Source organism: Procambarus clarkii, chromosome 91, assembly GCF_040958095.1.
Source record: "Procambarus clarkii isolate CNS0578487 chromosome 91, FALCON_Pclarkii_2.0, whole genome shotgun sequence".
Lineage (NCBI taxonomy): Eukaryota > Metazoa > Arthropoda > Malacostraca > Decapoda > Cambaridae > Procambarus > Procambarus clarkii.
Genome location: NC_091240.1, coordinates 12,592,375 through 12,609,756, shown reverse-complemented (window position 1 = coordinate 12,609,756; position 17,382 = coordinate 12,592,375). Strand labels below are relative to the sequence as shown.

General features: G+C 44.9%; 1 protein-coding gene across 1 annotated transcript in view; it reads left to right on the top strand.

Annotated features, from left to right (window-relative positions):
• Nucleotides 1-17,211, top strand: part of LOC123774046 (uncharacterized) — a 49,308-nt gene extending 32,097 nt beyond the window's left edge. Inside the window, exons 2-7 of the mRNA XM_045768161.2 lie at nt 8,749-8,805; nt 12,209-12,568; nt 13,677-13,793; nt 14,205-14,327; nt 14,648-14,936; nt 16,530-17,211. Coding sequence (XP_045624117.1) covers nt 12,209-12,568; nt 13,677-13,793; nt 14,205-14,327; nt 14,648-14,911 — 864 coding nt within the window. The 5' untranslated portion in view covers nt 8,749-8,805 and the 3' untranslated portion in view covers nt 14,912-14,936; nt 16,530-17,211. The remainder of the gene's footprint in view (nt 1-8,748; nt 8,806-12,208; nt 12,569-13,676; nt 13,794-14,204; nt 14,328-14,647; nt 14,937-16,529) is intronic.
• Nucleotides 17,212-17,382: the final 171 nt, after the last annotated feature.

The window sequence follows — 17,382 nt, the reverse complement described above, 5'->3', positions numbered from 1 at the left end:
GGTGCTATTGGTTAGAAACCGACCAATCAGGCTCCCGAGAGCGCGGCAACACTGCTATGCTGGGCGGTGATTGGCCACATACCACCAGGGTTGAACTGCTCCCTCGTTTATCATGTCCTAATCCAGAGGAAGCACGGCGGACTACCGGAGGCGACGCTGTAGTAGTAGTCGGCAGGTCGCTGATTCACGGTCATTACGGCCACGTCGCCCTTGCCTTAAAATAGGTACCTGGGTGTTAGTCAGCTGTCACGGGCTGCTTCCTGGGGGTGGAGGCCTGGTCGAGGACCGGGCCGCGGGGACACTAAGCCCCGGAAGCACCTCAAGGTAACCTCAAGGTGGGTGGCAGGGTTACCAACTGTACAAGTGTTGGGAGCTGGAGCGGGGTCCTCATCAGCTCCAGTGACAGGTATATGGGTGAGTTTCTTACTTGTGAGAGTTAGGAGTCTTAAGGTTGCAAGATTATTAGCGTTTTCTACGAGCCCTCATTAACTCCGGAAACCTATTCAAGTCGCTCATGGTGATTTACACGTTCTCTAATTGTCTTTAGTTCTTTCATTTTAGCTACGTGCTAAAATCTAAGCGAATTTGATAGTGATCTACGTTTTCTGTTCATGTACATCTACAACATGTACATCTTCATATTTAATCATACGCTTTACAACAGAATCAACACGTGCTGCGTACAGTTACATTAATTATATCTAACATTAATTTTAAATGCATACATGCTCGTCATGTATGGAGTGATGTGCGCTCGTAGGTGTGGTAAGTGTGTAGGTGTAGGCATGTGAACTTTGACACTCGTTCGCAAGTTGCCCTCCGTCGAGCAGTGGTTACTGTGCGTCACCCTGGCTAAACACACACTCGACTTTTCAATAATAATCACAATATGTGAAGTGTTTGTGAGGTTTGAGCTGGTCGACCAATGCTTTCTCCCGCGTCCCCTAACACACTACTCACTCCTCGGTGCTACGCTTCACTCAAGACTCCAGAAGTGAAATTTCCTCTGGAAAGCGTTGAATTTTGACTCATCCTGGCGTCAAGGAAAGCCTTGTTGTGAGAACCGAAGTAAACATGGAGAGAGAGAAAGAGAGAAGCAATCTAAACAATATACAGTATTCTCTGAGCCTCAGTTACTGTGTGGTCGGCAATATGACTTAAGGAAAGATCGTTCTGCTGGTGATCTCTTGTGAAACTTCTGCACTAAGTGGTATAAGTCACTGGACGACTCCAAGATCAGCCGTGACGTTGTACTAGACATGGCAGGTGGAGCCGGTCGGCCGAGCGGACAGCACGCTGGACTTGTGATCCTGTGGTCCTGGGTTCGATCCCAGGCGCCGGCGAGAAACATTGGGCAGAGTTTCTTTCACCCTATGCCCCTGTTACCTAGCAGTAAAATAGGTACCTGGGTGTTAGTCAGCTGTCACGGGCTGCTTCCTGGGGGTGGAGGCCTGGTCGAGGACCGGGCCGCGGGGACACTAAAAAGCCCCGAAATCATCTCAAGATAACCGCTCAAGATAACCTACTGACATTAGGACAAGCATTAGATAAGTGGCAAGCTACTTAGTGCTCAGTGATGAAGTTGACATCTTGGGAATGAAGTTTAACTCTTCAATGGCCACTGAAGAGCCACTTGCTTAACTTAACAAACAAGGAAGCAACATGAACTTACAACAGCTGTTGCAAAAGTCTTCATGAAGCACAAGTTTGCCTCCAGGTTGAGTGCTGAGTATGGACTGCTCTCCTGGAGAGTCATGTATCACCCTGTATCTTCACACTGGACACGGCACCGTGCATCGTCACCACACCTGTCATAACCCACACTGTAGGGGGTGTTGTCACCTGGAGGCCACAGTGTAGGGGGTGTTGTCACCTGGAGGCCACCATGGGACTGGGTGAAGGGGGTGTAGGGAGGCAGCAGGGGCCCCGCTCTACAACGTGGTCTCTGGAGAACACCTCCACAGCGAGGCAGCTTAGGCCTCAGTACTGCAGGTTCCTAACATGAACGACAACTCAAGTAGAGTCCATAACTTTCAATATATAAATTGCCAATAGTCAGTAGACAGATGTAAGGCGGGGTCGATCAGCGCCAGATTAATGACTGTCACTGTCGGGGAAGACTTTCTAATTGTCTTGTCTCTCTCTCTCTCTGGTGACGATCCTATGCTTACCTTTAATTGCTTTACCGGCTAAACTTCACATTAATTAGAAATCCTGAAACACACATGCAAGTGTATGTACTTTTTTTTTTTGAGATATATACAAGAGTTGTTACATTCTTGTAGAGCCACTAGTACGCGTAGCGTTTCGGGCAGGTCCCTGGAATACGATCCCCGCCGCGAAGAATCGTTGTTACAACCAAGTACACATTTTTTTACTGTTGAGTTAAACAGAGGCTACAGTTAAGGAATTGCGCCCAGTAAATCCTCCCCGGCCAGGATACGAACCCATGACAGCGCTCGCGGAACGCCAGGCGAGTGTCTTACCACTACACCACGGAGACTGTCGACCTGTACCTGCTGGGGTTCTTCTGCCAGCGAGTCATTCCGAACTTCACTAAAGTCTAAACGACTGGTTCTTAAGGTCAAGTTCTTCCCCAGTCTCACAACACTCCCGGAGGGTGCACGGTAGTGTGCAGTAGTGTGCTGGAGAGTGAGTCGGGTCACACCAACGTTGAAGACGCCTCTAATTAAATATTTTATCTTCGTCATTGCACGCTTCGTGTTAACGTAAAGTGTGACTTGCACAACTGCAAACTTTTAACAAATTAGCTTATATAATATTGAATACTGTAGTAAAATGCATCATTTTTTCGTCATCGGAAGCATTTGGTGGGTTTGAGAGCCATCCTCCATGACATGACGTGAACCTAAATTGTTCTTTCAGTGATACAACCATGAAAGAGCTTATAGAAAGTCACTTACCTCATTGTTTATAAATTGGTATTGTAAATGTTGCAAGCTTATCGAGGGATATATGACGCTTTATCGTTAACTTGATGGCTCTTATATCCACGCCTGTTACCCAGGGTTACACGAACGGTGTGCGCTTATATTTCCCCAATCTTCCCCAGCACCGTACTCAAAGGAGAGGTGTTTATATTAATTAGTGGTTACCTGCACGGACACCCGGGAGACATCTCCCGTCACGCAGGGTGCAGTCGCACCTCCACAGATCTCCAGTATCATCTATTGATACTGGAAATGGCTCAAAAGGGCCACCACTTACGGGCTATTCATGCCCGTGCCACCTCTTGGGTGGCTTAATCTTTATCAATCAATGCACGGACACACTCCTGGTTTACACATGCAAACCGCAGGAAAGAGTATACGCCTGGAAGGTATCCCATTAGTGCAGGCACCGCCGCCCGGGTTACCAGCACAATGCCTCCCAAATTTCTCCCCCGTTTTCTGTTTGCCTTCCGTCAGCGGAGCGGCAACTTTCCCGTTCGTGGCCACAGCCGGATTCTTTGGTTCTTTTACTGTAGATTTTTATATCTAACCTGTTTAATATATGACAAACGCATGTCAAACTTGTCTCTAAACGAGCCACACGACAGAAGTCGGAATGTTGTCTGTATTAACCTCAAACTAGTTGGTAAATTATATCACCAGTTTGGATTGGAGGTGAAAACTGTTATTCAACCTGTCCTCTCGAATAATACATGCACGTCTGCACTTTGACGTCAAAATTCTCAAAATATAATGTACTAAGATCATGGCGGCTTCAAGTTCAAGTATGTTTATTGAGATAAGCAAGAAATACATCTCAAAGGGATAGAGTAGCTTAGGCTATTTCTACCCCCCATCATGGCGGCTCGACCCGTCCTCCAACCATAAACAACCACGTTTTCCATGCGTAGAGTCCATGGGTCAGGTTAATGCATCACTTTGTTGTGACAAAGAGGTGTTGTTCCAGGACAACGGTTGGTCTCTCCCACACAAGATAATGTTATAAAGGAACGTTCAATTTGTCAGGTTCACCAATCTTGTGTGGCCTGTAACTGGATAAATAGTGGCCTTCTGGACACAGATGCCGCCAACAGTCTCCGTGGTGTAGTGGTAAGACACTCGCCTGGCGTTCCGCGAGCGCTATGTCATGGGTTCGTATCCTGGCCGGGGAGGATTTACTGGGCGCAATTCCTTAACTGTAGCCTCTGTTTAACTCAACAGTAAAATGTGTACTTGGATGAAAAAACGATTCTTCGCGGCGGGGATCGTATTCCAGGGACCTGCCCGAAACGCTACGCGTACTAGTGGCTCTACAAGAATGTAACAACTCTTGTATATATCTCAAAAAAAACAATGCCGCCACTTTAGAGGTGTTGCTGACGCCAGTCTCGTGGTGCCGTGTACTCACCTAATGCTGCTCGAATTTTAAAATCAGCATGACCAAATAATAACCATAGATAAGTAGAAATATGCATCCTTTCATCACTGGAAGTTAACAGTTTTTGCATCTTATTGCTTCGTAATTACAATTATTACTTAACCTATTATATGTATAGGTTAAGTAATAATTGTAATTACGAAGCAATAGGATGCTTATCTTAACATACTAAGAAGGTTAGGTAAGGTCGGTGTTTTCTATGAAGCTTTTCAAGGTAAACTAAAATATTCACAATAAATTAGTATGTCACATATGCATTTATTTAATAAAGTCAATATTGACTAAGAAAGTGCGAGAACAGGTTGGGGAATGGTGTAGTACAATGAGCATTTTGACTACTTGGCCCCACCGTCAGGCGAGACCGCTTGGGATGAATCATCTCAAGGGAGCCGGTCGGCCGAGCGGACAGCACACTGGGCTTGTGATCCTGTGGTCCTGGGTTCGATCCCTGGCGCCGGCGAGAAACAATGGGCAGAGTTTCTTTCACCCTATGCCCCTGTTACCTAGCAGTAAAACAGGTGGCCTGTCGCTTCTCGGCCTTTTGGCTAAGATCAAAGTGTAGTATCAACCAGGTATCAACCAGGTACCTGGGTGTTAGTCAGCTGTCACGGGCTGCTTCCTGGGGGGTGGAGGCCTGGTCGAGGACCGGGCCGCGGGGACACTAAAGCCCCGAAATCATCTCAAGATAACCTCAAGATAACCCTCCTCTCGTATCTTAACAATTTGCCCGCAACACTGATTAGTTTATTGTTGACCACAAACGTGGCCATCTGATATAAAGCTAACCAGCACATATACATTTCCGTTTCCCCTCTATGCGTAGACTTAGAGAACTGATACACAATATGGCACAGCTATTGAGCACTCAAGTCATAATCATCATGATATATATATATCCTTCTCACTCATGTTGCATGGACTAGGCTGTGCGCCTCTTATTACATGCCTAACCCGCCCCCCCCCCCCACCCCCCACCCCTCACCCCGCGCAACGTGCGCTGGAAAAAAATTACAACCCTTTTTCCTTCAAATATTTTTAAAATGCATGGCCTAATCATGGGAAAAAAATCTATGCAACTTACTTTGACCACGGTGAAGTCTGGCGATGACGTCACCATTCAGGAGCGCTGATAGTGTGTAATCAGTTTATCCGGTATATCGGTATCTGCAGCAAAGTATCTTTACTGGAAGATATGACCTGTAAATGACCCGGAAGATACAATCTTCCGGGTCCTGAGGAGCGCTGAGTAAGCCATGGGCGGAGCCAGCCGTGAGGCGGGAGCTGCTGCCAATATGGTGACATTTATCCCATTGTCTCCGATAAATTTGTCCCTGGTTTTTGCAATATTATTATTCAATAGTGTTTCTTTTGATAAATGTATATAATCAAATGTGTGGGATAGCGGAATGCTCAAATATATTCTCGCCACTAAGATGCGTACTGTATTATTTGCGTAGAACAAGAAAGCATTGTTTTTGGTGTTATTATACTGTATACACACATTATATATATCTATGTACACTTTCATGCACGATTACGAACCACTAGGCCATTGTGGTGGGTGTGGTAATCTCATAACATGTGGTTAGCCTAGCTCAACAGGTTTTGTTTGAAATTGCAATATATTTTATCTTGTCTGAAATTGTTATGGAATATAGTTTATCAACAGTTGTAATGTTTTACCATGTGTTTTTCAACTGCGATAATACAACCGGCTGTCAGTAATGTTATTTGCATCACAGAACCTGTAGTTCATATGTACATATATATATTCGTGTCACTAAGATGCGTAATATATTATTTGCTAAAACACTAAGAAATTATGTTTCGATGTGAAGGGACGACGACGTTTCGGTCCGTCCTGGACCATTCTCACAATCGACTTGAGAATGGTCCAGGACGGACCGAAACGTCGTCGTCCCTTCACATTCTAGTGTGTGGTCTGGTCATCATACTTTACCCACGTTATTGTGACTCATCGTCTGTTCCGATAATGATAATCATAATTTTATTTAGGGAGACGTACATATATACAAAATGAGTTACAAGTAGAATGCTGGATTTCTAGATAAAGCAAGTATATACTATGCCTAAAGCCACTAGTACGCACAGCGTTTCGGGGCAAACTGTATCATTGCACTTGAAAAACACAAACACACAGTAAATTATTGTTGGTGCTATTACGCTATATACACAGGTTATATACTGTATAACCATGTACATTTTCATACACGATTAAAGTACTAAGCAGTTGTGGTGAGTGTGGTAATGACCAAGGTCAACATCACACACACACACACACACACACACACACACACACACACACACACACACACACACACACACACACACACACACACACACACACACACACACACAGCATGGCAGCAGACGACGCAATATGATACAGAACATTGCTTAACCTTAAATTATCTTCTTGGTTGGTAATGGAAGAATAGTAATTTAGAAAGAAGTTAGGCTACCACCATATACGGAATTCCCAGGTACCTTATATGTTGAGGGTCGGGGTCACAGGTGTCAGCCACGGGTCACAGGTGTCAGCCACGGGTCACAGGTGTCAGCCACGGGTCACAGGTGTCAGCCACGGGTCACAGGTGTCAGCCACGGGTCACAGGTGTCAGCCACGGGTCACAGGTGTCAGCCACGGGTCACAGGTGTCAGCCACGCCTCCACCTGTGAATACACAGGTGCTCAACCTTACATATAGCAACACATTGAGACAGCTCCCCTACTTTCGAACATATTTTGCATTTGTAGAGAAAATATACATTATACAAGTTAACAATTCACTCTTTATATAAACAATTTATAAACTTAAAATACAGTAACCTGTTAACTCACCATACATTAAAAGTTGTTATGTCAAGGAACATTACATCCATGCATTAACTTGTAAGTTACTTAGCATCCGTACCAGCCAAGTTCTTCTACACATTCAGCGGATTATGTGACCACCACCTCCTGACCTGGAGGATGCTGCTGGGTCAGTGAGAGCGGGGTGAGCCCAGGACGGGACGGGTGAGCCCAGGACGGGACGGGTGAGCCCAGGACGGGACGGGTGAGCCCAGCACGGGACGGGTGAACCCACCACGGGACGGGTGAGCCCACCACGGGACGGGTGAGCCCAGGACGGGACGGAAGGGCCCAGGACGAGACGGGAGCGCCCAGCACGGGACGGGTGAGCCCAGGACAAGACGGGAGGGCCCAGCACGGGACGGGTGAGCCCAGGACAAGACGGGAGGGCCCAGCACGGGACGGGTGACCGCGGCGACCCCCAACACTGACACCACTTCTCCCTCCACCTGGCAATGTCGGGGACACAGTATGTCCGGATCACTGAGTTCACCTCTGACTTTGACCTCGGCTACACCACACGTCGTTGGACAGTGTCGCTGCTGCAGGATGAAGGTGCCCATAGTATCAAATAATTGTATTATTTATTTGTATTTATACAAGAATTCTTACATTCTTGTACAGTCATTAGCTGTACAAGTCTTGGACTAGCGGGCAAGTCCTTAATCCTATGTTCCCCGGATTACGACCCGCCAAATCGTTTAACAACCAAGTACCTATATTACTGTTGGGTACACAAAGGCTACAGTTAAAGATTGGTGCCCAGTCAATCTCCGACCAGGATACCAACCCAATGCTCCACGCCAGATGGAGCATTGTGGGAGCCAGATGGAGCATTGTGGGAGCCAGGTGGAGCATTGTGGGAGCCAGGTGGAGCACTGTGGGAACTAGGAAGAGACAGGATGATCATGTGTAAACAAAAAGCTGTGAGAAGCGACAGAAAATGGGTATTGCCTTGACACTGAACTCGGGGTAACTTATGAATATGAAAGTGCTTCGTTGACGCAGTATCACGCCCCTTCCCAGCATGAATACTAGTTTTTATGGCCTCTAGTCCTCGTCCACCACCGGATCTGAGCTCGTAGTTTCCACCATGACTGGTCCTCTGAGCCCCAAGGTATGTGAGGTGATACACAGGTTGCGGTTGTAATTCCATGGAGTTTGTATTCGATTGAATGCCTTTGAAAGTTATGATACTTTTCTCGCAAATTGAGGAGGAACGCCATAATGGTAACAAATGACTAGCAGCGTCCGCTGATGGACGCTTGTGGTGTTTTTTCGATCTTGTCAAATCAAAATAGTGATATGTAATTCTATTGTATTTCTTATTTGCCGAAGTAGGTGCCATAAGATCATGTCGTAAATCCAGTCTATTGACACCGTCTACAACTTTCTTTGACTATACTCACGCCTTCCCTTATTTTTGTTAATATAAACATAGTTTAATTTGTTATGTTAACTAATGTTAATGGTGTTGTGTTGCAGGTGAGCAAGAGGCAGAGTGCCGGCCAGCAACAGCGTCTCAGCACACTGGTATAACAGGTATGTCACTCAGGCAATATTTACGCGTTCATAATCATATGTGTATTTGGCTTACTAAGAGTACATGAAATCAAGTACACGGCGCCTCACCTGGCGTGGGAGAGCAGGAGCAAGAGTGTGCTGGGAGAGCGCCCCCCGCCAGCAGTCCGGGCGCGCCTGCCCCAGCCTGGCTTCTCCCGCTGTCCTACTTTCTCCTGTCTCTCACTTTTATTTTGGATCTTTTTGACCAATTTTGGAGGAGCTTTTGCCGTAGTATTCTCGACCCATCCACCCGGGGATCAGAGGGAGGGGGAGGGACCATCTTTGTATTAGGATCAACATTTGTGTACTCACTTAGTGAAGGGAGTACACCTATAGTGAGTGTATGCTCACTTAGTCGTACACACCTAGTTGTGCTTGCGGGGGTTGAGCTCTGGCTCTTTGGTCCCGCCTCTCAACTGTCAATCAACTGGTGTACAGATTCCTGAGCCTACTGGGTTTTATCATATCTACATTTGAAACTGTGTATGGAGTCAGCCTCCACCACATCACTACTTAATGCATTCCATTTGTTAACTACTCTGACACTGAAAAAAAATAATTTCTAACGTCTCTGTGGCTCATTTGGGTACTAAGTTTCTACCTGTGTACCCTTGTTCGTGTTCCACCCGTGCTAAATAGTTTGTCTTTGTCCACCCTGTCAATTTCCCTGAGAATTTTGTAGGTGGTTATCATGTCTCCCCTTACTCTTCTGTTTTCCAGGGACGTGAGGTTTAGCTCCCTTAGTCTTTCCTCGTAGCTCATGCCTCTCAGTTCCGGGACACACACACGTGTGTGTATGTGTGTGTGTGGACTTACCTAGTTGTAATACTGTAATACTTACCTAATTAATAATACGTGTTTTTTTATTATTATTATTTTCTACCACAGACGTGGCCGTGTGTGTGTGTGTGTGTGTGTGTGTGTGTGTGTGTGTGTGTGTGTGTGTGTGTGTGTGTGTATGTGTGTGTGTGTGTGTGTGTGTGTGTGTGTGTGTGTGTGTGTGTGTGTGTGTGTGTGTGTGTGTGTGTGTGTGTGTGTGTGTGTGTGTGTGTGTGTGTGTGTGTGTGTGTGTGTGTGTGTGTGTGTGTGTGTGTGTGTGTGTGTGTGTGTGTGTGTGTGTGTGTGTGTAAGTGAGATGTCTAAAAATACATAATTTTGATTCTTTCAAATTCAAAAATTCTTGGGGTTGATTAACTAATCTCAATCGAGTGTTTAGAATGTTGGAAATTTTGACAGCAGAGCCTAGCTTTCAACAGCGATTCGCTATGGTCAATCAGACTGTTATAATTAATATTACTCTTTGTTGATGACAGGAAGCCTGTTCTTGAACCCATTATGTGAGACTAAATCCTTCCTGGCACTCACCCACGGGACGGGTCTGAGTGAAACTCTCACTCGTGTTAGGGCGTCTTGGAGTACACGTTAATGGTTGATAAAGTGTGAGTACACTCTTGGAGTATAAGATGACGTTCAATCCCCGACCGTCCAAGTGGTTGGACAACATTCCTGCCTCCCGTCCCATCCCAAATCCTTATCCTGACCCCTTCCAAGTGCTATATAGTCGTAATGGCTTGGCACTTTCCCCCTGATAGTTCCTTCCTTCTCTAACTAGTCCATTACAAATGGGTTCAGTTCTTGGACCCATTACTCTGTAACCTTTTCGACTTCCGCTGACAGGATGGGTATGGGGGCCCCTACCACTCGCAGTAGTGGTATGTGATGTACAATAAATGAACTAAACTGAAATATTCTTTTTACACTCTTTCCGTCTGGTCCTGACCCAGGGGACCAGACACCGTCCCTGGTCCTGGCCCAAGGGACCAGACACCGTCCCTGGTCCTGGTCTGGAGGAAACTGGTCATCAGAGTCTCTGAGAAGTTTGAGGAGAATTTTGTCATTAAGAACGCTACTTGTCTCATTCGCGGGGGCCTGATGGCTGAGTGGACAGCGCTCGGGATTCGTAGTCCTAAGGTTCCAGATTCAATCCCCGGTGGAGGCGGAAACAAATGGGCAATTTCTTTCACTCTGATGCCCAGGGGATGCCCCTGTTCATCTAGCAGTAAATAGGTACCTGGGAGTTAGACAGCTGCTACGGGCTGCTTCCTGGGGGTGTGTAACAAAAAGGAGGCCTGGTCGAGGATTGGGCCGCGAGGACGCTAAGCCCCGAAATCATTTCCAGATAACCCCAAGATTACCTCCACGGTCATCTGGTGTCAGAGAGCGGAGAAAAGCAACCACGTGATCATAAAATGATCATAAAATATTAACAAAGATGATGATGCGAGAGGAAAGTGGAAAGAGGGACGTGTCTTGCACGGGTGAGTAGGCCTACGGCAACACGCCTTTATTAGCCGTCTTCAAGTAAAGAGCTTGTGGTTGGTGAGGCAGCCAACTGCTCCCTCCCGCCAGGATGTAAACATCTGAGGGGTGACTATAGAGAACACTCGCCGGAGTATTATTAACCTCTAGCTACCTACAGTCACTACTTCAGTGCTCCCAGCCCGGTCATAACTTAGGGATAATGACCACTGTAGAGTAACTATTGTGTTGAGGGATCGCCCATAAAGCAGGGTGGAGTAAGGTCCACGCCCTGCCGCCCACACACCCTCGGCACACAGTACATGTTACCTGCTGACGCGCACCGCGCCTCTAGTAGCACAGCACTGCAGGTATCAGGGCTCTGCAGGTATCAGGGCTCTGGAAGTTAGGGCACTGGAGGTATCAGGGCTCTGGAGGTATCAGGGCTCTGGAAGTTAGGGCACTGGAGGTATCAGGGCACTGGAGGTATCAGGACTCTGGAGGTATCAGGGCTCTGGAGGTATCAGGGCTCTGGTAATATCAGGGCTCGAATGGTTTTTGTTTTGCTCAGCTTCGTGCGTGTCATTCTTCCTTACCTCCCTACTTCCCTCGTCAGTTGTGTTTACTTCTGCCTCCTCTCCCTCTCTCTCCCGCCTCACTTGTCTATCTCGCACCAGGATAAAGTCCTCTTCCTGGCACGTTTGGCAAGTACCGTGGCTGAGAAAAGTATAGCCCCAACCCATACGTTTAAGTGAAAATTAGTTAATCTAAAATGAGTACAGCTGCAGCAGAATGTGGGCAACCCGCTCTCGCAGAAGACAGTACATATATGACTTATTGCTTATAGTCACTATTTGGCTTATTGCATGTGGGAGACAACTGCCCACCCTCGCAGTAACGACGCTATAGAGAGTTGAGGATGCAAATAGCTTTCAAATTTCAAATCAACAGAAGATTGTTTCGATTTATATTAAAAAACACGTGTAATCTTTAATTATTTATTTATGTTATTTATGTAGCTTTTTCTTGTGTATTAATATATTTAAATTCAGTGAGTGTAAGTTAGCAACATTTGTTGTTTCAGATGTCTCGTGTGGTGCTGGTTCTGGCCCTAGTGGCTGTGGCTCGTGCAGATGCTGAAGCAGACCCGGACTACCCTGCTGCTCGACCCCCGACCAGCTACGGTGCACCCCCACCACCCAAATATGGCCCTCCTCCTGCCCCCAGCTATGGCCCCCCTCCCGCTCCTAGCTACGGACCTCCTCCAGCTCCTAGCTACGGACCTCCCCCAGCTCCTAGCTATGGACCTCCCCCTGCTCCTAGCTATGGACCTCCCCCAAAGCCCAAAAACGTGTGCCCGAAAAAGTGCTACGACAAGACAGCGTACAGCACGGTCACTAAGGTAGCCAAGGAACACCACACCTCCTGGATGACCCAAAACCAGGTAACTACTTCCTTATTAGATGGTAAAGCACTTAACATATCCGTCATCCAAATCAACTAATGTAACTAAGACATCTATTACCGATTCATTTATTAGAAGCAAAAGCTGAAGCTAAATCATTGTTGTAAAGATAAGAGTGATTCTTGGGTTCATCTTGTCAGCGGGTCACCTGTCTACCTTCATGTTGGTTAATGTGACTTGTATCGTCCATCTCCCTTCTCTTGTGACTATGTAACCAACCTTTGTCTTGAGGTGTTAACCTGTGGTGAGATCTCCCATCCTCCCTCAACGGTATTAATGCTTAACCTTAGGCTGCGACTTATGATGTTAAGCATCATAGAAACCAAGCTGATTATATTCTGCTTATAAAGCCCTAAAGTTACCAAGAACTGAGATATATCCTGCTGATATTACCTAATAAGCTTTGCTTTGTTATTATAGATAAACAGCTGTTACAAAAGAAAATGTAAAATTTAGATACAAATTTTAAAGAAGCAGGTAATATCGGAATTGAATTAGCGTTTATGTAGGATGAGGTAGTAAATACAAAATTGTTTGTAATATTTGTTTTAGTTTTTCCATATTTGTTACTCATTTGTAAAGACGAAATGCAATATAATTTATACTTCAAATATTAAAAAAAAATTGTGCATACCTGGTTGATGGGGTTCTGGGAGTCTTCTACCCCCCAAGCCCGGCTCGAGGCCAGGCTGCTCTGAATGTCAGAGTTGCAAGCCTCGCATCACTTCTCCCAACTTTGTTGCTATTTGCATATTGTAACAATATCTTAATTTACTCTATAGTTCCAGTAAAACCACATCAAATGTATTTTAAACATTTTAGTAACTATAAGTGTACCTGATTTGTTTCATGACGGTAAACTTATAATAATTTATCCTGACATAGTCTTCTCCTGTATACTGCTGTAACAATGTTGACCCCTTGTACTGTGTGCTACCGGGTGGCACTGTGTGGCTACCGGGTGGTATTGTGTGGCTACCGGGTGCCACCAGGTGGCACCAGGTGGCTACCGGGTGGCACCAGGTGGCACTGTATGGCACCGGGTGGTGGTCTCCGTCATCATGTAACCCCCTTCCCTTGCCCGCAGTACATCCCCACGACGCTCTACAAATACATGACGGAGACACTCTACTATCCGACCACGGTCGTCCAGTACGAGTTCGTCACCCAACCTCTGCCTGACCAGGTCATCTATGAAACCAAGGTGAGGTCACGCTACGGATCTTCCCCTTAATTCACGGTGAAGGGAATCACCTAAGATTTTTCTGAAAATCATGATTGCTTGTGTAACTGTGTGGTTGTAAAGTATCGCCACCTGATAACATTATGAATACCAAGATAAGTAAACCTTATATATAGGACCAACACCTTATATCTATTCAATTCAATTAATAAAATGTTTCCCTTACGAGCTCACTATAGCCTGTGCTACATGGACATTTCATTCCGAGTAGCTACATCTAAAACAACATTTTATCTGTTCTTGTCACTTATTTGTGCTTCTTGAGTGTTACCCTACCTTCCCTTCCGTGTTAAGTAGCCTCCTCTCCCGTGTTAACTTACCTTCCCTTCTCCGGGAGCTCCTGCCTGCCTCACCTACCTGTCCCTCCTGCAGGTCGCATACAACACGGCTAAGTTCACGGAGGCGCACGTTACCAAGGTTCAGGAGATGATGCCGGGCACTCACTACTACATGAAAACCCTCACCGAGAGCCACTATTGCACTAACACCATCCAGGTGAGTCCTTCCTCGGGTAGGTCTTCACATCTCTACCTAGCTCCTCCCTAACTCTGGTCCACCACACGTCTTGAACTCCGTCAGTATTGCTTGACGGACCAGCCTTGACGTGCGGGGTGTTGTCTGCTGAGAAGCACCAATATTTACACCAGGCCTCCACGTGACCAGCTTGTGTCCAACTTTGGCTTGGATACGCCTCTACTTTTAGTATAATAATAGTTTAAATAAACCTTAAGTAATACGTTGATCAGTATCGACACACGTGTAAAACGGGTGTTTTTAAAGCATGAATACAACAAGTGTTTATATCTGTGGTACAGGTCCCCTACTACGTGACGGTGACGGAACACGTGTACAAGACTGTGCAGGAACCTCACTACGTCACGGAGACGAAGGTGGAGCAAAACTACGTGACGGTGTCGGAGGACGAGCCTCACTACGTCACCAAGACCAACTACCAAACCAAACTGCAGCACATGTATGTTACGGTGACGGAGACCAAGCACGGCTACGTCACCATCACCCACACCAAGACCGAGCCCCATTACACCACCGTGTGTAACTATGGTGGTGGTGGGTACTAGACTACCGCGTCTCTCACATATACAAGTAAGTTATCTAGGAGGGGGAGGGAAGAGCCTGTTTGTTTGTTGTGTATGAGTGCCCGTGTTGCAAAGGACAGTTTATAACGCAGCGAGGGAAAGTGTTTGAAGCAGCTTCCCCACACTCTCACTCTTCGCTAATAATGATTTTCTACTCGACACAGTAAGGGCTTTATCTCTAAATGCTGTTCGTCAGTTTTCAATTTCAATTTGGAGAGGGCGTGACGAGGGCGTGACGAGGTTTGATGGCGAAGCAAGAAGCGTGACGCGTTGCTCCTATAAATTCCAGGTTTACCGTCAGTAGTCACGTTGTGGCCGCCACTATCAAACACGCTTTGTAAACGTCTTTACTATTATTATTTATATATACAAGAGTTGTTACATTCTTGTACAGCCATTAGTACACAAAGCGTTTCTGGCAAGTCCTTAATCCTGTTCTCCGGAATACAACCCGCCAAATCGTTTAACAACCAGGTAACCATTTTACTGTTGGGTAAACAGAGGCTACAGTTAAGGATTGACGCCCAGTAAATCCTCCCCGGCCAGGATACGAACCCAGGACAAAGCGCTCTCGAAACGCCAGGCGAGTGTCTTACCACTACACCACGGAAACTATCTAAATATGAGGCTTCTTGCTTAAATGACACAAGGAGTAACTTAACTAAATTTATGAATCTCTCGTAGAAAGAAAACGCATTTCGTACATTTAGTACATTAGGTGTACAAGTCTCTGTTATGCCCCATCTGCACTATGGTATGCAAGTATGGGAACCAACTTTAAAAGTATATCTTAATTGAAAAGCTTATGTTCAAGCTGTCACCATACATAAATCTGATCAATAATGCCAACACACTTCACACAGAAATACTTGCTATCAAACTGTTTCTTAATATGCATATGACAGTGATAATAATGAATAACCACGACTCCAAAATATCCATTCACACCCTAAGAAATACCAAACGATCAGATAATGTAAACTTTCTGGTGGGGCAGACCACCAACATTCAGCACACACCACCACCAGGGGTTATGAACGGATAATACAGACTCTGATTACGCTACCCATATGCTTAAGATTGGGATCAACATGAAACAAAAGCAGAAACAAGGTACAAATACTGTAACTAAATGGATATATTCCTGAACCACTACTTATCTGCTGGAAACTTATTCGTTAAGCAAGTAAACATCTACAAAATGAAACCCTGGTATATGTTACCAAAGTTCTTTTTCTTGTGGATTCTTCAACTTTAATAGCACTAATGCCCATAAATTAAATAAAAAGAGCATAAATTAAAAATGAAGCAAACAGTTATTAAAAGAAGACACCAAGACATGTAGACTATTTAGCACTGTGCATCACAAGATATTCAACAGGTTCTAAATATTTGGAATATAAAAAATAAATATACTGTAAACAAATAAAGGACTTAATAAAAAAAATACATAAATTTTGTAGTACAGAAAATAAGTTAACTGACCCATATGTTACTCTCAGTCATGTCAACTGATTTTTGGAGTACTCTGACTAAATATATTTTAATGTTTGTAACTTATTTAACCCTTTAACTAAAGTAATTTTCTCTTTCTTTACAGATGACTCGACGTCTACGGTTAACTAAACTTAAGCTTTAGATATTCCTCTTAGTTTTAAGTGAAAGTATTTATAGAAGTGATATCAAGATAGGGCGGGCACCCTATGTATTTTTATATATTTTATATGTTGACTGTATTTATTTCAGTCGTCCTGGCGACGGGCTTACAGCAGATGTCTGGGCAAGACAGCTGCATGAAATGTTGTGTTATGTGTTGTTACTAAGTTGATTTCAGTGTGTGTGTGTCACTGTGTAGACTGTTTACACCACTGATATCAAAGAGATTATCTCACCTTATATCAAGAAATATTTACATTTTATATATATATAACTTACGTTACCTGTTAATCCCACTTCATGTATCATATTAGCGTCCGATGATTCAACATTTGCATGTTTTGCACGCGCTCAATATTTTGTAATATAGTTTCCTGTACATATTGCCATCTGTTGGCTAGGACGTGTTACAGTTTTAAGTTCACAAATGTAGCTCTTAAGTTTGTTTTCATCCTTGTGATATATCCACACCGACAGTAAAATCCCACCCATTTTACCACTGTCCACACAGTATGTTGTTACTTTCAGTAATGTTTATTACAAGTCTCTTCAGGAATGTATACCATTGTTTAGCGATTAGTGTCTTGTACATTCCACACGACAATAAAGTCGCTCATTTTGTAACATTGACGTCTTTTATTACTCCCATCTTGATAAAGTAATTATTATATGAAATTGCTAACTCAGTATCACTATACAGTATAGCATTTCGAAGGGAAACAAATACAGAATGAAGCAGCAATGCTTAACCTTCAGGGATTAAGAAGCAAGAATGCCTCTGTACATGTACTGAATGT